The 23,643-nt window shown below is 35.6% G+C and overlaps 1 protein-coding gene and 1 non-coding gene across 2 annotated transcripts; both read left to right on the top strand.

Annotated features, from left to right (window-relative positions):
* The first annotated feature begins 6,105 nt into the window (after positions 1–6,105).
* trnai-gau lies at positions 6,106–6,179 on the top strand. The gene has a single exon. It is a non-coding gene; the product is annotated as a tRNA-Ile (tRNA).
* Positions 6,180–21,714: 15,535 nt separating this feature from the next.
* Positions 21,715–23,643, top strand: LOC102219996 (regulator of G-protein signaling 21-like). The gene is made up of 5 exons (XM_005800862.3): positions 21,715–21,868; positions 21,959–22,051; positions 22,142–22,197; positions 22,317–22,477; positions 23,165–23,643. The coding sequence occupies exons 1-5, from the start codon at positions 21,792–21,794 to the stop codon at positions 23,348–23,350; spliced, it is 573 nt and encodes a 190-aa protein (XP_005800919.1). The 5' UTR covers positions 21,715–21,791; the 3' UTR covers positions 23,351–23,643.

Here is a 23,643-nt window from a genome sequence, read left to right as displayed (position 1 = left end):
TAAAAGTTGCTGCCCAAAGGATTTACAAATACTTTGTCCAAGTTAATGCACTAAGACAGGTACATCTTTTGAATAGATATGTCAATGATCTCAGACTTGTGTAACTTCAAATCAGCCCTACTACTGGTCTGTCAGTAGTCTGCATTTCTGTTCACATTTATACATTTACAATGAGAAACATTTTAGACCATTCCTCTCTTTTTGATCCCTCACTAAAACATACAGTAGAGCTTTTATGGTGTTGCCTTGCAGTTCACTTTAATGTGAGCATACATGCAGAACAGAAGTAACTTACTCCTTTCTCGGCACAGATAAAGATTGACTGTGAGACAACATAAGATATAAGGGAGAACATTTCTCAACTGGGGTCAACTTGCTTTGACAGGGTGCACATGCTGATATACAGCTTGATGGAAAATGACTTTTATTCTCGACTTCTGAAATCAGAGATTTACAAAACTCTCCTGGAACATTCTGAAGGACAATGAAAGCAACATCTAGAAAATGGCTGGATCAAGGGCTCTTTGAATGATTGATTCTGCACTTTAGAAGAAGCTCTCAGTTTAAACTAAATCTGCTTGTCAAAGGAAGCAGGGGTAAAAGAACAGTTTGTTTGAGCAGTGACTGGACCTAAAAGGCAAACAAGTCTCCTTGGAAGGATTTTTGTTGTTGTTGTTCTTTTGAATGTTTGGAACAAGAAAACTGAAAAGTGGCAAAAATTGAATTAGGAAAGCTAATCATCCTTTTATTTTTTTTAAGCATAATTAATTTATTACTAAAAAAAAGTGTTGTTCATGTAAACAGCTTACTGATTACTGTCATGACCTTTTGCTAACTAATATGGAGATGCTTTGGTTTTATCATCAACCTGAGCAATACATGACGATAACTTTTTTTTATATTTTTTAACTTGTTGCATTGTACAAGCACAGATAATTTATGTGTGGATAAATTATTTGTTATTCAGATTATGTCAGCGGTTGACATTTTTGTCCCATTCTCTCATTTTACCATCAATACCAGGTTATGCCATATCCAGCTGGGAGTCAATTAATGAAAATGTTTCCAAATGTTCAGGAGGATAATCATTATTTTTTCAACCAGTAAATGCAGCCCTCTCAAAATGCCTTAGGATCTGTTTTGTACTTATTTGTCAAAGTATTGTGTTGTTTGCTTTCTCTTTCTTTGAAAAACCAGCTGCAGTGGCTGATTATATTGACTGTGGTGTGATGTTTCCATTCATACAATTTTGTGTGTGTTTGTTGTAATTTATGAAGAGACAATAATAAAAGCACTGATTAAAAGAGAATAATTATTCAGAATTTGTGAATATTTTCTCTCCAGGTACTCCAGCTTCCTCCCACAGTCCAAAAACATGATTGTTGGCTAAGTTACCCTCTGGCTCCTGTGTGGATGAATGGTTATTTGTTGGTGACCTGCTTCCCCCTCAATGATCTCTAGACGGAGAAAACAGCCTCCATACATCATCATTTCAACTTCCATGTGTGTTCATCAAAGAAAAACAGAAAACAGAAGATTTGACACAAGTACCTTTTGTAAAACATAAGCTGTGAAGAACATTTGTGTTCACCAACCGAGCAAAGTCATGTCGAAATCTTCAGGTTAAATATTCCCTTACAGGTGGATAACTAGACAGCTGTCATACAAACATCTGTGCCATTAGCTTGTTTATATACTGCAGACTAACTGTATTTTATGCATGACCAGATGTGAAATTCAGCACAGCAGATTAACTGTGATGAACATCAATCTCTAAGTGTTAGAAAATAAACCTCTCATCTAAAATAAGCTGCTAAACAAAATCTTGCTGTGCTTCGGTGTCTTCAACAAAAATGATATTGGGAATAAAAATATCTGTGAGGGTCACCTAGTGTTTTTAAGTTAACTAAAATGGATGATTAACAGATATTGCATAAAGATTTAACCATTTTAAGAGTCCATTTTGTTACAGTGGACATCTCTAACCAGCAGAATTGCCACAATTAAAAAGGAAAGGTAGGTTGGACATCAATGACTTAATTCCTGTTGGTCTGGATGTCCAGCGGAGGCAGTCTCAATAGCGTGCACTCAAGCTTGACTCACAATGGACATCACAACATTTAAATGCTGTTTGCTGATTCAGTTCGGCTTTCAACACTATGATCCCAGATAAGTTGGCTCTGAAGATTCATAACCCAACTTGGTCACTATTGCTGTGAATTTAGATATTTTTTTTCTCTCCAACAGACCACAACTAGTAGAAGGGCATCTTTTACACTGTTCCTGAACACAGCCACACCACAGGCCTGTGTGCTCAGCCACGCCTTACTCTACTAGCTTCACCAACAATTATGTGTAGCTAGCACATATCACCATGGTTGATCTCACATCAGACAATGATGAGACTCATTAAATAGAAGACATCCATCACCTGATGCACTAAACTACAACCTTGTACTGAACATCAGCAAGACCAAAGTGGTCATTGGGGGATGACCAGACAGAAGGATAGAACATGTTCCTCTTCCCAAAGATGAGTAAGCTGTAGAGTGCGTGGACAACATCAAGATCATGGGTATATTCACGTAAGCGCTGACCTGACTTTGCCCCTATTGATTGATTGATTGATTGATTGATTGATTGATTGATTGATTGATTGATTGATTGATTGATTTTGTCACTGGTAAAAACGGCTCACCAAAGGCTCTTCTTTCTCAGGAAGGTAAAAGGGACCAGTCTCACTTCAGTTCTGCTTGAAAACTTTTACAGGGCCACAGCAGAAAGAGTAATCTGTCTTAGTGACAATGTTGTACAGAAACTGCACAGCATGAGACAGAAAGACCTTGGCCTTGCTAGTGATTCAACACAGGGGATAGTGGGAAGTCCATTTTCACATCTGTGGACGGTAGAAGCTGGGCAGATCCAGAGGAAGGCCAGAAAAATTGCTGTAGACTTAGCCCACGTGGAAATGGACTGTTTATGCTGTTTGCTTCCAGAAAGCAGAAAAGGTAACATAAAAACACAAACCACCAAATTGCGAGACAGCTTTTTTCCCCAGAGCTGTGAGTCCCCAACCCCCATCACTACCACACAACTTCACCAGAGAAACACACACAGAGTTACCAAAGGATTACAAAGAATTGAACTTTCCCTTTTTCATGCATATTACCTCATTGTAAATTATCTGCTAACATCCGTAGAAAGAAAAGTGCAACTGTCACTATTCAGTAATGACACATATTGACAGTTGATTTGTATCATAGCAATTAGGGGAAGAAAATAGCAATAATAGGGTTATATCATAAAAAAAAAATTCAGTTTCACATCCTGAATTCCTTTCAAATACATAGAAAATTATTTAGGCATATATTTCAATCAGTAGGTAGAGTAAACAGAAATTGCAAAAAAACAATTTACTTCTTTCCTCCTTGGTACTTGCCAACAGTCTCTTTTTAGCTCTTTTCAAAATTACGTGAAGCTACAATCTTCAGTCATCTTTTCTTACAATATTGTACCAAATATATCTTAATCTTTGCCTCCTATACTGATCTGAATTATTTGACAATAGGCATCTGTCTAGAGAATCCTATGCCCATACTGCAATAATAATCACTCAATCAATCAATCAAGTTTATGTGTATAGAACATTTCATCAGCAAGTGCTTTACATCATAAAAACACAAAAATAAAAACTCATAGTAATCAACATAGTAATCAATTGAGAAACCAGTCACAAAACAGGGTTGACTTAGATAAGAAAATTACTTTAACTTTTTTTAACAATTGTTCTGAATTTGGTTCAAAACACCTTACAGCATTTTGTTGCCATCTAGTGGTCAGTTTTACCACAATGGGCCTAATTTGGCTAGTTTATAAACAAAATCCCCACATTTAGATTTATATTACATCTTAAGTTCAAAATAATTATGTGAGCTTGGTTAAACATGCATTTTTCTGCAAAACTCAAAACAGTTACTATTTACATATAGGTTTACAAAAAAATTCAGGGAGTTAAAGGATAATTTTTTGGCGTCTTGCATGAAAGGAACAAATCTTATAAATTGTTTCTAATATGTGAGACAACACAAGATACAGTTTTTAAAAGAAACATCTGATGTTGATCCTTTTGAGGTCTTGCTGTTTTGATCCAGAGCAGATTACTAAACATCATTGCTTACTCCCCAGTGCTTACTCTGTTTTGATATGAATTGTTGATAATGACTCATTATTTTACGTTTCAGTGTACTTCAAATGAGAACATTTTCTGAAAAAGCTGCTATCTTGCTTCAAAAGCTTAAAACAAAAAGAGTCTGCTGTATGCACTTCTCCCAAGGTGCTGGAAATATGGACCATGTGACCTGAGAAAAAATGAAGGTCACATGACACAGGCAACATTAGGAGTGAAAAATGTGTAAATTGTTAAATCAGTAAATAATTCTTATAATGCAGTTTTACTGATTATGCAGGCTGCGTATTTTAAAAACTTGCTGCATTAGGTTGAAACAAAGGTCACCGGGAATGTAGTTGATAAAACCACAGACAGTAACTTTTTGGATTTTTTTCCCCCAGTTTGAAAAACACAGTAGCCCAATATTCAAATGAGTAACACCTAAAATAAGAAAAAAATATTTATTCATTACACTTTTATGTTCTAGTAGCCTGGTCACTGCCTTCCTGTGCAATTCTGTTAAAAAAATATATGTAGGTCTGCCTATTTTAAGACAATATATTGAGCAGGGTATTCATCAACAGATTTTTTTTTTTTTTTCAAACTTTACCATAGTTCTTATAAGCTAGATCCTTCCATTAGATTTTTTTGACGCCCTGTTGTATTTTATTTTATGCCACACAGAAGTACAAGAGAAACTGCAAGTGATGTGTCAGACGTAGGAAACACAATATCATGGTACCATCAGTATGCAAGTTTTAAATCTTGAGTGTGTTTGAAAATCTGCCTGTTTTTTGTCAAATATTTTCTGTGTTCCGACTACCTTGCATTTCTTACTGATGTATAAAGCATTCCAAACAGAATCCCATACCTTACTTATTCCCATTCTTTAAACTTTAATCTTACATTCTACAAAAGGCAAAAATAACAAACAAAACTCAGAAGGAACTCAAGGATTCTGAAGCTTTTCACAAGAGCTGGTAGACGTCTCCAATATTTAAGCTATGCAAACAGAGATGAATGCACAAAAGTCATCATAAATGCAAAGCTCATGAATTGTAAATGTCTCATAAAAGGCTTAATGCTTAAGTATTTGGATGATATTGAGAATGTAAGTTCTACTTCAAAGAGAAAAAAGTAATATTGTGAAGTGTGCTTTAAGATTATAGATTCAGCTTTGAACACCTCTCCCAATCAGTACGCCTCACGTTCTTATGAAAAGTCAAGAATTTTAACAACAGAGGTTAGATACTTGCTCTTTGCTTTAAAAATTGTCTAAAATATAGATTTGTTATTCAAACTAACCTGCTCCCGCAAAGGTTCCCTGCTTTAAGTGATTAAAGATTATAATATTTCTTAAAGACAGAACTCATAATTTCTGTATAAAAAGCACAAGAGAAAAAAGAAAAGCTTAAAGACAAAGTGCTTAAACAATAAGGATCAAGCAAAATGTCTAAATGTGGAAAGAAAAGGCCATACAATGCCCAGAGAGGTTAGAGATGTCAGAATCTGCACAATGGTGCATTTGTTTCAGTTTCCAACGTATAAATTGGTTCAAAATGTAGCGAAAAAGCACATTTGAAAAGCATTCAGAGCCCTGAACCTTATTCACGCTTTGTGGTGCTACAGCCACCATTATTATTCTTTCATATTTTAATTTAAATCTATGAAAACTCAACATTGTGTATGGCCAGTTAGCTCAGCTCGTCAGAGCATGGTGCTAATAACGCCAAGGTCATGGGTTCATCCCAGTACTGGCCAATTGAAATCTAAAGTCTTCAGAAAATCAACACTTCAAAACAGAAAAAGGCTGGAAAATATACCTTTACGCATGTTGATTATGAAAATCATTAGAATATGAGCACTTCTGTTAAATCTTCATTCTGGTAAGATCATGTAAATTTTTCATAAATCTACAAAAACTCAACATTGTGTATGGCCAGTTAGCTCAGCTGGTCAGAGTGTGGTGCTGATAACGCCAAGGTCATGGGTTCAATCCCCATACTGGCCAATCGAAATATAATCTTTCAGAAAATCAACACTTCAAAATAGCAGAAGGTTTTAAATTAAACTATTATGCATATTGATTTTGAAAAACATTAGAATATGACCACTTTTGTCAAGATCATGTAAGTTTTTCTTAAACCAACATAAAGTAGCATGACTGGGATACAGAAAGAATAGGATATATACTTTTCAAATAAAATCTGAAAATACTGCATCTGCACAAACAATATAGTTCATAAATAAAAATATGAGTAAAAAAATGTCCTTTCAAGTCACTTAATCAGTACAGAGTCCACCTGTGTGTCATTAAATCTCAGTATGAATACAACTGTATTCGCAATGCCTCAGTGCTTTGCTGCTGACCATTAGACAACAAAGAGCATTTAAGTTGTGCCAGCTCAGGGATAAAGTTAGGTTGTAAAACAGTATCTCAAGTTTGGACTATCTCCCTAACTCAAGGTTTTAACCTTGACTCATCAAGAGCAAGAGCATGGCACAAACTAGGCTATTATTTTACAAAGACTATTAAGCAAAGATACATTTAATCTGTGTACAAAAGTAGTAGAAACATACCAAAATATCGATTTTCTACTAGTGTGGTCACCAGTCTGTCGCAGGGCAACACAGAGACAGACAACCATGCACACACACACTCAAACCTAGGGAGAATTTGGAGAGACCAATTAACCTGACAGTCATGTTTTTGGACTGTGGGAGGAAGCTGGAGTACCTAGAGAGAACCCACGCATGCACAGGGAGAACATGCAAACTCCATGCAGAAAGACCCCAAGCTAGGAATCGAACCCAGGACCTTCTTGCTGCACGGCAACAGTTCTACCAACTGTATCACTGTGCAGCCTGTACTTGTGTCAAAATACATTAAACAAATGATGGTAATGGACCCAGATATTCATGTCACACTTTCAGATGTATTTGTTTTTTAAAACATGTATTATTTCCTTTTTATTCAGCTCTTTTAGAACTTTATTGTTGGACTATGTTATAAAATTGGAAAAAGATGCATTGAAATTTGTAGTTGGAAAAATTTACAAAACTATAAATGAATTTCCAAGGTGGTGTGTATATTTCACAAAAAAACAGTGAATGTTTTCTTGTTTTTTGTGTAGACTTTCCTCCAAATTGTATCAATACCTGTGGTGATCTCTCCAAAATTACATCAGTTTTACAATCAGAAACCTTGTTTGCCTTATGATGCTACAACTAGTTCCAAGATCTTCTGCCAACTCAATAAATTTTAACAAAATTGCTGTTGCCATCACATCTAAAACACATTAGTTCCTGTATTCCACATATTTCTTGTATTTTCAAGACAGTGGAAGTTTTAATATTTTAAGAAGACAAACTACTCCATAATGCATCCTTAAAATAATATCTGAATATACAGAGAATTTGCAAAACCACAGAGTGTCTTCATCCTGGCCAAGGTTTTCTGTGAAATACCCTGCACTCTCTGTTTAATTGGTCCAGCATTGTCTGGTTGTGTTTTTGTCCTTGGCTAAACTGAGCGTGTTTTTTTTACTCAAGGGAGACAGGACAGGATACAAGAGGATAGAGGGAACCATAGCTAAAGACAGAACTGAGACAATGATTATCAGACTAGTAAAGAAAATTTATGAAAATAGTAGAAAATGGATAATAAATTGCAGGAATGTCAGAGTCAATTATAAGGGAAAGAATATGAAGAGTTTACAACAAAATGCATCATAAGAACATTAAGAAATGGGAGAAGTGTGATAGAAAAAAAACCTTGGATTAAAAAGCTTAAGAGGAGGAAAGCGGCACAGGAGCAACAACCAGGTGAAGGAAGAAGCACAGCAGGATAAAAACCAGAGGAAGTATAGATGAATGAATGGGTCAGAGAAAAGGAGCTCAGATGGAGCAAAACCCCAGCATGTCGACAGTGGGAGTTGCTGAGGTGGAGATAATGCCCCTGGACTCTGGGCTCAGGGACATGTAGAGGTGCAGCCTGCAGAGAGTCCATGATAAGGCAACCAAGTCTTTGCTGACTGCCACAAACTGTTCTTTCTTTCCTGCTGGGGAGGAGGAAACTTTACACTGTCTGAGCTACAGAGAATACTAAAGATTTACTCCTCCAGAGGCAGAATTGTGGTGCTTTAATACACCAGCTTTAAAGATATAGGAGAATTGATGGAGATTTTTCTCTCTATTATCTCTAGAGAATCTAAGGACCCAGCAGTCATTCTGTTGCAGCTATCTTCAAGTCTGTGTGCTGCAAGCATTTACGTGCAGATAAAGGAGGAAAGTCATACAGCCTTCCTACAACTTTCGGAATAAATATTTTATGCTACCTTGAGCACTGAAATCAAAGCTTTTACTGGTAACATGTAAATGTTTGCCAATTTTCTCAACTTTTGACTCTTGCACTATACCATTTAATACAAGAACTGAAACAATTTTAGGCTTCATAGTTTTAATCTTTATAATGAACACATGGCTTAGACGCTTAAAGCAATCTGTGTTGTGTTTTCAATTTTCCCCTGATCAATTTTTGGTGCAAAGGGGCAAAGTACTATAGAGTATCACTCTACTGTTATAAGAAGCTTATGGGACTGATAACTTATAAGGTAAGCAAGATTTAAAATAACTCGAGGTCAGCAATAACATTAAACCACCTGCAATATAGGTCTGCTGCTCAGCTCAGTTTTGTCTCGTGTGGGCAGAACTGCTCAGACGTATAAGAGATGACACCACTGGTGTGTTTTGCTGTCTGAGTATTGTGTAGTCAGGACTGCATTTAAATGGGTTTGAAAAAATGAACACCACTTAGCCAATCAGAGTATGTTTCTTACAACGTCCAACCCAACGCACCTATATGCGTTACTCATTAGTACCATTAGAGTGCGGTATTGTCATGGGTATGTTTGTGTAGTTGTATTATTAGTTGCAGTATTAGTTGCATTTATGGGAAAAGGACAATCCAAATAAACCAAAACACAAAATTGCATTGAAATAATGGGATTAATAAAGTTGTCTGTCTATTTAATCAGTATGCAATATCACACATCTGTGTGGCTGCACTGTACATGATATATGAAAATATTATTTGTTGAGCGAAAAAGTTAGCAAAACAGAAAAATGTGATTAGATTTTAATAGCATTAGTAATAATCCAACAATAATTTCATTCTAGTTGACATTTTTCCATAAGGTGGTTTGGTGCAAAAACCATAAAATAAAAATGACTGCCTTCATGTTGTTTTCTGTGGTTTCAGTGCTCAGACTCAGAGCAATGTTAACTCACTGTGGTAAAGAAAGAAAATCAAAAATTTAAATAACATGTCTGCAATGTAAGAATTATCTTCTTTAAAAGATAAAAATTTTAAACAAAAATCTTTACTTTATCTATTTGCTCTTTAATTCCATTTATTACATTTAATCCTCTGGTAGCATACAAAAAGTTTAATAATAAACTTACATAGCTTAACTCTGCTAGATATGCAAATTACATTAATATTATTTACTTGTTACATGTTCTGAAAACAATTTGTATTTTTTTCTCTGATTTGTCAGTAAGTCTTTGGTACAAAAGAATTGGAATTGAGGGAAAATACTTTTATTTTTGTCTCTAAGACAATATATTTCACCACTAGATGGAGACAACCACTAGCCTTCAAGAAAGAAGCAGGCAAGAAAATTTAAGTTTCTGGTGGAGAACAGGTGTGGGTTAATAGTTTTTTTCTAAAATCTGAATTTCACCAGCACATGTCACATAGTTTGATTTGTTTTGTAACCTTAAACATAATAAGATTAGGTGTTCAATCCCTTGATTTGTTTGTATTTATGTGGAAAATTCAAAGAAATTAGTTCTTATTGTACATTTGGGACTGAGGCTTAAAATTGAAAAGAAAACCACATTTGATTGTAAAGACGCAGTTGTGTTACACTAAAAAGCAAATTACCAGTCATTAATGAAATGTCATTACAATGTAATTAAAATGTGTTTCACTGACAAAGCAAATTCTCTGACTGGTGTGTCAGGGGTTAGAAACAAAGTGAAAGACATCGAGGGATGTAACGCTCAGAACAGGGACTTTTATTCAAGGACAACATGACATTCTGACTTCCCCTGAATCTGACACGGCCTGACGTCCCTCAGCTACCAAAAGCTGTTTCACTTCCACAATGTCTTCTGCTGAAACATTTGCAACACACATTTTCTACCCCTGCCAGTCTGGAACAGCCCTGCTTCTCTCTAACATTATCAACGGACGATCACAAAGACGCACGCACCATAAAGCAATGTAATGTCAACAACCATAGGACATAACTATGAGAAAACAGCCTCATCTTTTGAAAAGAAGTAGCATAAATGTGATGATTCAGTGTTTATTTTTGATTGTTTACTCCCGAAATTTATATCCTTTGTTCACTTCCACTATGGTGTGAAAAAAAGCTATCTGTGTCTCAGCTTCCCCCATCATGTCTCTTTTCAACAATGAACACTACTTGGCAGATGATTCATCTGACTATATGACAGATAGCTGCTAAACACTGTTTTTTTCTTGCATTCTAAATGTTAAAACATTTCAGAGATAATAAATACATTAATACATTTCTTAAGATTATAAAATTGTTGATGTAACAGATTTCAGATAATTTTTTATTTTAACTCAAGGTCCCTTTGCCTTGCTTGAGTAACTTTGATGCCATCTGCTGTTTTTTTAAATGGAAAACTGTTTACTCTGGCAACTTATGATCAACTGAATTTGACAATCGAATTGCATTGCAATAAACTGGATTAAATTGATTTATTTGGAACTGAAATACATCAGGGTATGAATTGGACCTGTTTGTAGGAGAATTCGGGTGAACTTGTGCTACACACTAAATGACCACTTTAGTAGCGACACTGTTAACGTGTTGGGAACACTCTTTAAAAGACTTTAGTGTAGAATGATACCATTGCATAAGGAAGCTGTCAGCCTCACCTACATACCCCGAAGCTTTTCTTATTGGACTGAAATCTTTTGGTGTACAATAAACTCAATGTCACATTCAATAAAACAGCATGAGAAGATCCAAGCTTTGTGACTTGGTGCATCATCCTGTTAGCTAATACTTGTAAGCATGCAGCAATCCTCAGTTGGGCAGTGGCACAGAAATGATTTTCAGTTAGTTGCAAAAGACCCAAAATGTAATATCTCCCACGATAATAAACCAAAACTAGCAGCCACTGCTTTTATGTTATTTGCACCAAATTCTGATCCTATTGTTGTTAATAAGTAATTGCACATGGCTTCTTAATAAAGTGGCAGAAAACTGTATGAATAAACTTTACCAGGTAAAAAAAACAAAAAACGTACAACTGTCTCTTCAAGTGGATGATAATGTTGTCTGATGATTCAGATACCAGTAAGTTTCAATTTATCTGAGTCATCCACAGAGACGTGGCGCCAATTTTAGCTAACTCTGTGTTATCTTTGATGAAAGATAAGCCAAGTGTTTCAGCTGAGCCACCACTTTGCCCTGACAAGCAAGAGCAGAGCACACAGATGCATGAGCAGACAGACAATAATTCCAATTTGAGTAAAATTGCAATTATCCATTCTGTAAATTTTGAAAAAAGACCATGGACTATTGGGGCCCAGTTTTCTTTTGCTTTTATTATGTACAAATACATTATAACATTTAATTTTCTGTTTTTACGTTTACATAATTATATGCTAAAGTCTGCTCATATTTTATCAACATAACTCTGTTTCTTAGGGTTTCTTCAGACTTGTCTAGTAAGGGTATGCACATGTTAAGTGAAAATAATCTTTACTCCTTTTCAAAAAGACTATAAGAATTTTTTTTTTTGCAAAACAGAAACCATCAACCTATCTGCATATTCCTGTAAATAATGCATTTTCTGGCTTTTCACAAATATTTTTTCAAGTTATTTGTGTAAACAAAAGTGAAACTGCTCTTCTTCAACAGCCTGTGGTGCTCCTTCTGTTCATCTGTTATGAGTGTTAAATATCTCTCAAAACCCACATCCTGTCAGTCCCTCAAACATCTACTGTTGAAATATATCATGACTTTCCATTATTATGTAAGGCTAATGGCACAATAGCTTTTCTGAAAAGATACAAAAGTTGATGCTATACAGCTGACTGATAAAAGGAGGATGTTGCTCAGACTCAAGGGAAATTTTCATGTTAGGGACATATTGACAGGATGCAGAAGTTGCTTCTTAGAAAATCACTGAGTGAAACAAATATTACCACAGAATTCTTTTAATTTCTAATTGGTAATGAAAGCTTTTTACAGGAAATCAAGGGGGTTTCCTATTTTCAGTTTTTGACACATTCGGGGAGCAGAATAGAGTGTAAGGTTGTACAGTCACTATATAAAGTTGTTGAAAGGAGGTGGGTTTTGCCAGTTTCAAAATTCATTGCAGAACATTTTCAGGTCAATGACTTGGAAATAGAAATTTTTTCTGGGTCAATACACCTTTCTCTCGGTTGACTTACTGCTCTCCTCTCAGATATGAATGATTCTTCCGAGACATTGCCTCAAACTTTTCTTTATGAACCTCATGACAACATCAGGAAACTGATTTTCTTAACAACCACGTCACACCCTTATACCACAAGGATCCTCTTCCTCATTTTATCGTGAGAGAAGCGCTTAAAGATTTTGTAAATATGCCACGGGTTAGTTACCATTTTATGAAAGAATAGAGAATCACTTTTTTTTTTTCTCGACACTTTAAAGCTCACAATGAGATCCTTTTGATTTCTTGTCTGACCTCAATATTTTGTTTGATGAACATGCCCAGACCTGTCTGTTACAAAAACACTGTCAGTTCATAAATGTCTAGTTTATGTATTTTACTCTGCTGGAATTCATGACCTCACACTGAAACACAAAGGGAAGGTAAAAAAATATTTTGCAATAAAACAGGAAATAGATGCTAAGAAGACATTAAGATTAGGTCACGTAGCTTAAATATGGTTTTAGTGGGTATTTATTCGTGTATTTGATCTTGACTTGACTAATTTTGCATTAAACAATTAAATCTAACGATTGTTAGATTTACTATATTATTTCTGTATTTACAGTTATATTTTTGCTGTTGCATTCTTGTGATGTGATGGTGTGGAAGTCTCAACATGGACCAGTTTAAGTTGAGACAGACTTGTGAAAAATAATTCTTTATGCAAATTAAACCCTGTTAGTCATTATTTGCCTCTGCAATATTCTTTCAGAGCTGCATCCTCTCTGTGTAATAATCAACTCTCTCACAGTAGTACTGAGTGAAGTAGTTCTTTGTGGATGTTGCAATTCTAGCTTCACAAGAGAAATTTTTTTATGGCAACAAAACTGAAATTTTTAGTGATACAGAGGAAGCGCCTTACTGTCGGCTGAGATCCGGCGCAATATTAAAATGTTTGTTTCCATCCGGCAGTACGATCTAAATATGCAAATATCTTATCATTCTCTTTACTTTTCTCACTAAATATTATTACCATAACATAGCAAGAGAAAAATCTATTAAATTAGTTTAGAGTGATAAGTTGAATCAAGCTGCCTTTGACTTTTGGTTCTTGCTTTGTGACTAGAAAAGTCATTTTTGTGCACCTTTTAAATTTTTAGTTTTAAGTTCAACTTAGTCTGCTATTGGACAAAGTAGTTTTGCTTTGTCTAAACCTATCTGGGTCAAAATAAGACCTATGAAGAGACATATCATTGGCTCATGTTTAATGTCCATGAGGTCTTGGTATGTCCTCCAAGTAGCAGACAGATCTATTGCTAAATGGGTTTCTGAAGAAAGATATTCCCACAGCATGATTTAAAGAGAGAGTTGCACTATTAGTTCTCCTCAACACAGAATTTTACATAATGGCTAAAAGTCTGGAATGACTAGTGTACCTTCTTCCACGTTTTTTGTCTCTCCGATGTTGTTTGTGACAAAAAGCTTTCAGGTACTTTCTTCTTTTTTTGACAAAATGGAAAGTTATTTTGCAAGGCTTTGGAAATAGGTGTATATAACCCTAACCAATTAACAAATAAGTTTGTTGGTTAGGGTGTAGATGTATTATTTTATAACGGGACCAAAATCTCAAAAGTTGTTCATGAATTAAAATATCACTCAACAGGCTAACTCTGAGGTTAAATCATCGATTGGTTGTAAGTTCATTTAAATTCAAAGCATACATCATTAATTAACAGTTACTTTTAAAATAAAATTTTGATTTTAAAGTTCTAGCATTGTTTTAGAAGTTAAAGTGTTGTCTGATGTACATAAAGTACTAGTCTAAAAATAACCGCATATCTGACCTCAAAATGAAAGAATAATCTCGCTAAGGCACTAAATTATCATCTGCTCATGAGCTTGAGCATGTCAGATGCCTATCTTTGTTCCTTCGTGCTGTCATTGGCAGGGAAATTGTTACTTGAAATTCTAAGAAGTTCAACGTGCCTGAAAACCTGTGAACAGACGTTTTATAGGACATTCTTCAAAATCTTTTGTGGAGAACTTATTCAAAGTTACTTCATACTCTTATTCTTGTGAAACGAGTTTCTATTTTTAGTACTACTGGCAAATTTTTTAAGACTCATTATTGCATTTTTCAGGTACACAAGCAACCATAATAACACTTAATGGACCAGAAGTTCAAAATGGTTTCATGTTCTTTATTTTGTAAATGATCCTTATTTGGGAGAAGTTATTCGGAAGTTTCTATTATTAGTAGCAGTTGGGCAACTCTTTGAAAACTAATTATTGCATTTATTTTTAGGTACACAAACAACCATAATGACACTTAATTAAATGTTAAGTGGCATGTAATTAAATGTTTTGCAAAGCAGCATTACTTGTAAATTATGAGCACATTAAGGTTTAAGGCATTTGAATACTTATAATAATGTTAAACGTGACAGGGTTTAACGTGATAGTTAAACCCTGTCACGTTTAACATTATTATAAGTCATGAGACAGTTTAGGTGCACTTAAATTTTGTCCTGGTGCACTTAGGAAAAGAAGTTAGGCCCACCAGTGGAACTAGTAGAATAAGTTAGTCTAGAGTCCTGCTAGAACCTGTATGACAACCTGAGGTGGGGAGTGTAGCCACAAATTGTACTCAAGTAAATGTAGCTCCAGCATGTTTTCATTCAACTAAAAATAAAAATTCCTCCAAGAAATTACTCCTAAAAGCATATTTTTTCTCCAAAAAGTTACTCAAGTAAAAGTAACTGAGTAAATGTATCTATTTATTGAGTTAATGTATTAATGAGTTAATGTATCTAATGTTGTCAACTCTGATGACAACATTAAGTAGGTTTAAAAATGTTGATGTTATGATTTGTTGGAAGATATGAAACAAAACAGAAAGGATCAGACACAGAAGCAATCAGAAAGGGAGCAGATACTGATCTACCTTATTCAGTAATTGGGGATCTGTGATCCTCTTGATCTTGCCAGACTTTACGTTTGTCTTGTCATTAGCTGTAAACCCATGAATTTGCAACAACAGTCCTGTACATCATGAACCATAAAATACATGTTGGCTTTGTTTCTTAAGGAAAATATTTGTGATGACATCATCCACTCTTATGTTTTGGAAACATGTCGTTCAATGCCATTCATTACACTAGGGAATTCATGCGGAAGGTACAAGATGCACTATTTCTGTTTTCTGATATCTGTAGATACTTGTTCTGATCTCATTGTTCTGCTATCAGTTGTCGTCACTGTTTTCCACTACTGGATCAGCATTCATAGAAGCTTCTCAGCTTTCTGCATATTGCCGATAAATGTTGAAATTTTCAAGCTAGATGAGTAGTTGACACTGGATTGACAATGAATGAACGTGCACATCTTTTTAAAACAAAGTTATCATCCTTGTCATTGTGGTACAGTGCAAAGATCTTTAAATTTCTATATTAACTGGCCACTCTAAATAGCCTTGAGGCATAAATGTCTGGATTGTTAGTGGTTCTTAGATGTATCTCACCTGTTTTCCCACTGACCAATGGGAATTGGCACCAGAGTCCCCATAATTCTGTGACTAAAAGGCAGATACAGAAAATGTGGATGAAAATATATGATAACAAGGTAAAGCTTTGATATTTGGAATTTCTGCAGTCAATTATTCACATAAAAGTTTTACATATAAAATGAATGTGACAGAAATAGGGATTTTACTTCAAAATATAGACTGACTCAGCAAATAGGCTTACTGTTACTGTCCTTTTTTATCTTTTACATGTTTTGGAGCTGGAGGTAGAGCAGGTTTCTAATTGGTTCTATAAAAACAAACATAACTGGTTTGCTCTTTTCACAGCATGTGCGCTATGCATAGTGCCACAGCATTATGTCACGTTTATCTTGTCAATGAGGATCTGAATCCAGAAAACCAGTTCATCAACCTTGATTGCAGTGTTTGTCATTCATTGCCGTTGCCTGACTTTCACTTATGTATTATATGGATTCTGTTTTAATCAATGAAGATTTATGAAGGTTTTACAAAATTATGACCGCAACTTGTGATCCACATAAGTCACAATTCAGTCATGTGACCCAAACTTTTAATAAGAATTTAAAAAATTATAACATCTTAGTTGCTATTTTTAGACAAAAAGTGAAGGGTTTGTTCCATTCCTTGAAGTCTTTTTTTAGGCCTCTGACACATGCATTGTGGAATTTTAGCTTTTAACTTCCTGCAAAAGTTATCAGCTTTGGATTGTCCTTAAGTTACCTTGGTGAGCCTGTTTCCTTTAAACGCCAGGTGTTGAAAATTGAAAAGATTTCTGCAAACTTGGTAAGTGGATGCTGCTTAAAGTATGCTTGTGTATATTCTCAACCATCTTTGGCATATCTATCACAACAGGCCTAAGTCAAAGGAAACTGGACTCAGGAAAGCTGACTGAAAACCAGATGTTTTTAGAATAATTGGTACAAACAGGTCTTAGAACAAGATATAGAAAAAAACTGTCACATTGTTAATCTAAACCAGAGTATGAAGAGCTCCAAAATGCGACAGGATGCCCTTTTTTGGTCATGCATAGTGTCATTTGTGAAATTTTGTGTTTTTCTATTGAATAATCTTCAATTCTTTAAAGACTCAGACTAACTGACACATCAAAAGAAGTTTGTCTGGACTCCCAACTACGACAGGAACATCCCATCTGCAATATCAGTTGACCATTTGGTTGGAAGATTGACAGGAGAAAAGCCTGTTTGTGTTTTTCAGCTTAGAACCTGTTCTTTGATATATCAATCAATCAATCAATCAAATTTTATTTGTATAGCACATTTCAGCAGCAAGACATTTCAAAGTGCTTTACATCATTACAAACACAGAAACACAATGCAATATAGAATCAATAATCAAAACAAAGCATTAAGTCAAGTTCCATCCATAAATTTGTAATTGATTACATTTCAAATACAATTCTAAACAGGTGGGTTTTTAGTTGAGATTTAAAAGAAGTCAGTGTTTCAGCTGTTTTACAGTTTTCTGGAAGTTTGTTCCAAATTTGTGGTGCATAGATGCTGAAAGCTGCTTCTCCTCGTTTGGTTCTGGTTCTGGGGATGCAGAGCAGACCAGAACCGGAAGACCTGAGAGGTCTGGAAGGTTCATACAACAACAGCAGATCTTTAATGTATTGTGGTGCTAAGCCGTTCAGTGATTTATAAACTAACAACAGTATTTTAAAGTCTATTCTTTGAGCTACAGGGAGCCAGTGTAGGGACTTTAAAATATATGCATTATTTTGTATGAATTTGGCTGTCATTTTCTCATATTAATTCATTTATTTTTGTATTTCTTTTCCTTGTTACACACATTTCCTTGTCTGAATATTTCATGCAAATATCAGAGATGGTGTTTCAGAGGGTGCACAACATAGCAACAGGCGCCATACTAACTTTTGGTGCTAGGATCAGCAGCTAAAATGGCCACAAATTGTTGATCTCATGGCACAGCTCTTTGTTCAGTCTCTCCATATAACATTTTTTCTCAGATCTAGAGACTATAAAAATGCCAGGCCTAGTGCAAGAAATAAAACCTTTGTGCAATTAAATTTATTCAAGACAAATCAACTTCTATCCCTGGAAACAAGAAGCATTACTTTCTCCTAAGGCCAAATAGAAATTTTAAAAATTGCACCAAAAAATTGAATGAAAAATAAATAGCAAATCAGGAAAATAGAATAAATTGACTTTTCTTTCCAATTTCAAAGGACTTTAGAATATTTATTTCTGTGATTGTGACAGACAGTCCTAATTACAGTTTGTGGTGTAAGACTTGGATGCTGCTGCTCATGAAGCCTTCAACACACTGTTTTTAAGCAAGTCTGAATGCCACATCAATTCTGAAGATCTGTGCCAAATAGAGAACTAGTTGTATTATCTGCATAAATAGATCATTATATTAATTTATATTTAAATCACTTGACACTAATCAGATATCCTTGCTGGGATAATAAGTTGGATATGAGAAATTCAACCCACAGATGTTTAAACACAAAAGCTGCTTACCATGTATGGTGGATTCCACTCCAAATCCACTTTCCGCAACCTGTACATTAAGTGTACAGATGGAGGCAGGGGACAAGTGGATCTTGAATGTTCAAGAATTCAGGAATACATCAGGGAGATGGCTCAAAGAGTGAATGTTTCAAATAATGAAAACTGGAAGGGAAGAAGGTGGAGGAAGCATCAAAGGAGGAAAAATTCTTCCATGATATGAATCATGGAAGAGTCAGATAGATGACATGACCAAACTAACATGTAGAGAGAGCAGATCAGAAGGACATCACAGATCACAACAGCACAAGATAGACCTGGAGCACCAGAGTAATAAACCCTGAGATCTATCACACCAGGGCTGCACAGTGGCGCAGTTGGTAGAGTTGCCTTGCAGTGAGAAGGTCCTGGGTTCGATTCCCAGCCCAGGGTCTTTCTGCATGGAGTTTGCATGTTCTCCCTGTGCATGTGTGGTACTCCGGGTACTCCTCCCAGAGTCCAAAAACATGACTGTTAGGTTAATTGGTCCCTAGGTGTGAGTGTGTGCATGGTTGTTTGTCCTGTCTGTGCCCTGGGACAAACTGGCGACCTGTCCAGGGTGTACCCCGCCTCTTGCCCGGAACGTTAGCTGGAGATAGGCACCAGCATTCCTCCTGATCCCACTAGGGACAAGGGTGTTAGATGGATGGATCTATCACACCAGATAAGATCCCAGGTTCTGGCTTTGCAAAAAGCCTCCAGGAACAATCCAGTGTCTCACAGAAAGGAATATATAGGATGGCGTAACCAAGTGGTTGGTGTAGTTTGTATTCTACAAGAACTACCAATGTATGTATGCATGAGCACAGTTACACATTTCCTGTTTTAGGAAATAATGAATGTTAGGTCAGCCTCAATAGACTATCATCTCATTTTTTAGATGATGTAAAAATAAGATATAATTTAAGTTTAAAACAAAAACATGAGCTCAATGAACGTTTTCACAATGACATCATGTGCCCTAAGTGATTTGCATTCTCTGAATTTTCCCATGTACATGTGTAAAAGTACTGTTCTGTCAAGCGTGCAAAATAAAGGGCGTTGGTTCATGAAATGTGCAGTCCACAGTCTCATGTATGCATCCGCTGTTGCTCCTGTTTCTCTAGAGGGGAAAATTTGAAATAAACCCACCAGCCTTCCTCTAACCACAAACTTACTATACCTGGCCGTAAAGCCCCCTGAGGGTATTCTTAAAAACTAAACACACACACACACCGTGTGTCTTTCAATTTTCACTTGTCCTAACCTAAGATAATCTCAGTTCACACTCTAACCCTAAACCTAACCCAAAAACAGCACTTTTTCTTTTTCTTTTCTTTTCTTTTCTTTTCTTTTCTTTTCTTTTCTTTTCTTTTCTTTTCTTTTCTTTTCTTTTCTGCTTCCTTTTCTTGTGTAGGCTTATGTGACTACCCTATAAGGAGCAGTCAGTCTCCACAACATAGTATATGCTAGGAAAATGGTCCTTATGCTTTATGGTTCTTAAACTGTATCAAATACAAGGCCACACACACACACAAAACACCCACCAAAAAACACAAACTCAAATTTTTCAGAAATAAAGTTTTTGTGTCATAAAGCAACAGAAGATGGGATCTGTAATCTTGATCCAGTGCAGAGTTTTAATCATTTCAAGCATATGAACAGCACCTGTCCTACATTGAACTAATGGATTACTTATTTGATTTTGGAGATTTAGTCTTTCTCACAAAGCCAATAAAATCAGATAATTATAAAAACTGATTAAGTGTCCCTTGGTGCAGAAATCTTTACCAAACTAAAGTAAGCATTTTTTATGATTACAACTCTTTAGGTCATGCTTTGAGGCTTTGAGGCTTTGAGGAGGAAGACAACAGCTCATGCATTGAGTAGTAAAGAATGATGCATTTTATGAAAAACTCACAGAACTTGACGGAAAAGACAGGATTCAAGGTGACAGCATCAATATAACTTAAGTATCCAGCAGTGAGTGAATGAAGCCAATTAGTTTAAATGTGATTAAGGATAACAAAAGGCAGAGGATCTGGGGGAGATTGCAAGTGAGAAAGGAAAGGCAGAATAACTAAGAAACACAGAAGGAATCTTAACTAATCTGAAAAATACAACAATGAATACTGAAAAATACACTTAATGAGGCCAGGGGGACACGGGGAAATCAATTAATAAAGAAAGTTGAACTTTGGCACATAATGAACTATTAATCACACAAAAATAAAATGAGAAAATTCACTCAAAATGAGACATTGGTAACACTAAAATAACCTACACAAAACATAAGAGAGAACCAAAACACAAACACCCAAAGATCATGACACTATTAAACTCTATTACAAATAAAATGTAAAATCTGCATTTTGTACTGTTTGAGAAAGATTCTCCAATCTACACCAAAAACCAACTTTTACACAGAACATAGTGCAGCATAGCTACAAACATTTTCAATCAACTTCCATCCAGGATTCAGCAGGAAGACTGAAACTCCTCTGTAATTACTCCCTGTCTCACTTCTGGCCATCAGTGCCAGCCAGATGTCACGCTTCGATGACAAAGACATCAGAAGGTAAAAATTCTAATTTGATCTGATCCTCCCACTAATCACAATCATGAGATTCACCACCTTTCACACTGTCATAGTCCCAGCCATATGGTTACTGCTTCATGCACTGGAACTGGAAATGAGGCTTCCCTAGCAGGAACATCTCGCTCTTATGAACACACTTCATAAACCTTCTAAAAGTGATTTATGTATCTTGTCTATATCAATTTTCTTTTAAATTTAGACATTTCGAGCCTCGTCTTGGTTCTTTGTTCTCATTATTTTCTCAAATATCTGAGTCAAATATTAATCTTTCCTTACTGGAATTTTACAGCCGTGACTCAGTAACAACAGCCGCTAAGTCGAATCCGTAGTCGTCCAGTTATCTGAAAGGTATTTTTTACTTGCACCAGCAGGCCCTCAACGTCACAGGTGTTTCATTACAGCTGTCGAGTTAAAACCCAGCTCAGGGGAAACTAAGCACCATTTACTTATACCACATCAGACCATCTGATCTTATCCTAAGACAATACCAGTGATGTTATAATGCCCAAGCTTCTGTTTTCCAAGATTCGGTTTAGCGATATAAAGGATTTATTTCCAAATGTACAACGACCGAGAAGGTAAGCCAGACAGTATGATACTGACTATGATAATGTTTTTCTCATTGTTAGTTATTATTTTGCATAGATTTAATTTGATTTGTGTGACAGGATTGATATTGTTCTGAGTCGAAGGGGGAGAAACTACAACACATGGTCCTCAGGTCAAAAATCAAATGATGAAGCTTGTCCTTCAAACCTCAGGTAGTGGTTTTCTAGTTATTTATTATTTCTGTTAGTAACATAGTTTGTGTTCATGGCAGTAAAGATCTATAATAAATATGTTTGCTTCAGCTGGAAGACTGACCATAAACTTGAACTATCTCTGGAAAAATGGCTAAAAGATAAAAGTAAGACATTCTAACTTTTCACAAAATGTACCATTACAAACCTCCCAAACACTTTCAAAAATTAAGGAATTACATAAGATACTGAACAATTTTTGAGTTTAACCTGTACTTTTCCAAAGGGTACAGAGCAGCATTCCGGTCTTTCCTGGAGTCTGAGTTCAGTGAGGAAAACATTGATTTCTGGCTCGCATGTGAAGACTTTAGGTCATCTTCAGATAACCTGAAATGGAGAGCTGAGGAGATCTATGAGGAGTTTGTCAAACCTACAGCATGCAGAGAGGTCAGTTTCATACTGTACGACAAGAAGAGGAGTGACCTTCCTGGCCAGGAGTGGGCTCACAGTCATTTTCATTGCCATTTAAATAAATCTTACATTACATTTTAAATGTTAGAAAATGTTTAGATATATTTCCCAGCATATGTCTTGGCTGTCATTTATTTGTGATTCTATTCACAATCTTTTACTTCTGAGCCAAATGGTTAGTTTTTTATGCTTCACATTTTAGGCATTTGTCTTTTAGAATCAGCTTTTATGTACATTTCTTGTTTTATAAACTGAAAACAAAAGAAATAAAATGGTAAAAACAGTCACACATTTTAGTTGAGACAAATAAAAAGAAGCAGTGTCTTCACATCAAACAATTAGACAAATACTCGCTTTAGTATATGTTCACAGCGCAGTTGAAAAATTCTGACAATAATTTGCTCAGTGTTGTTAGTTCTAAATAAAAACAATGCTTAAAAAGACACACCTTTCTCAGAAAATTTTAGGGCCACTCAGATTTCTGTATAATTTTGTTGGGAATAAAGATAAAGAGCTTTTCTTTAACCCTTCATAGAGCTTTTATTCATGAGACATTTTTTTTTACTGCCAGATTAAGTCATTGATCATTTTACCACCTTATCATAGCTGCACTTATCAATTGCACATTCAAAATTTAAACTTTCTTCCTCTTTTCTCTATTAGATTAATGTAGACCACAGAGTCAGAGAGAAGATCCAGGAGTCGTTGGAGAAGCCAAGTCATTGCTGCTTTGATGAGGCCCAGAAACATGTCTACCTCCTGATGTTAAGAGACTCTTGTCCCAGATTCCTTCACTCAGATGCTTACCTGAGTTTGAAGCGCAAATCTAGGACCCATTGGTATATTTAGGAAAAAAATGGGTACTGTTCCCATTTCAGGTGAAAACACTACAACTCAAGTGTCAGGGTACATTAACAAGAAGTGTGTACAACCTAAAAATGTTTTATGTTTATAAGAATATAAAGTCATTGAAAAGAACAGCTGAAAGAGAGAGGAGTTGTGTGATGGTGATGTGCATTGAAGGACAACGACGTGCATGTTTATGCTTGTTCAGGGTTGCTTGAAGTGCCGCATGTGTTGCTTGAAAGTCTAAGTATGTCAGGAGAGATTATGGAGAATAATAAAAGATGAACAACTGTAAA

Source organism: Xiphophorus maculatus, chromosome 9 (assembly GCF_002775205.1).
Source record: "Xiphophorus maculatus strain JP 163 A chromosome 9, X_maculatus-5.0-male, whole genome shotgun sequence".
Classification (NCBI taxonomy): Eukaryota; Metazoa; Chordata; class Actinopteri; order Cyprinodontiformes; family Poeciliidae; genus Xiphophorus; species Xiphophorus maculatus.
Note: the sequence above shows the minus strand (reverse complement) of the source record. Positions and strands in the feature narration are given on the sequence as shown.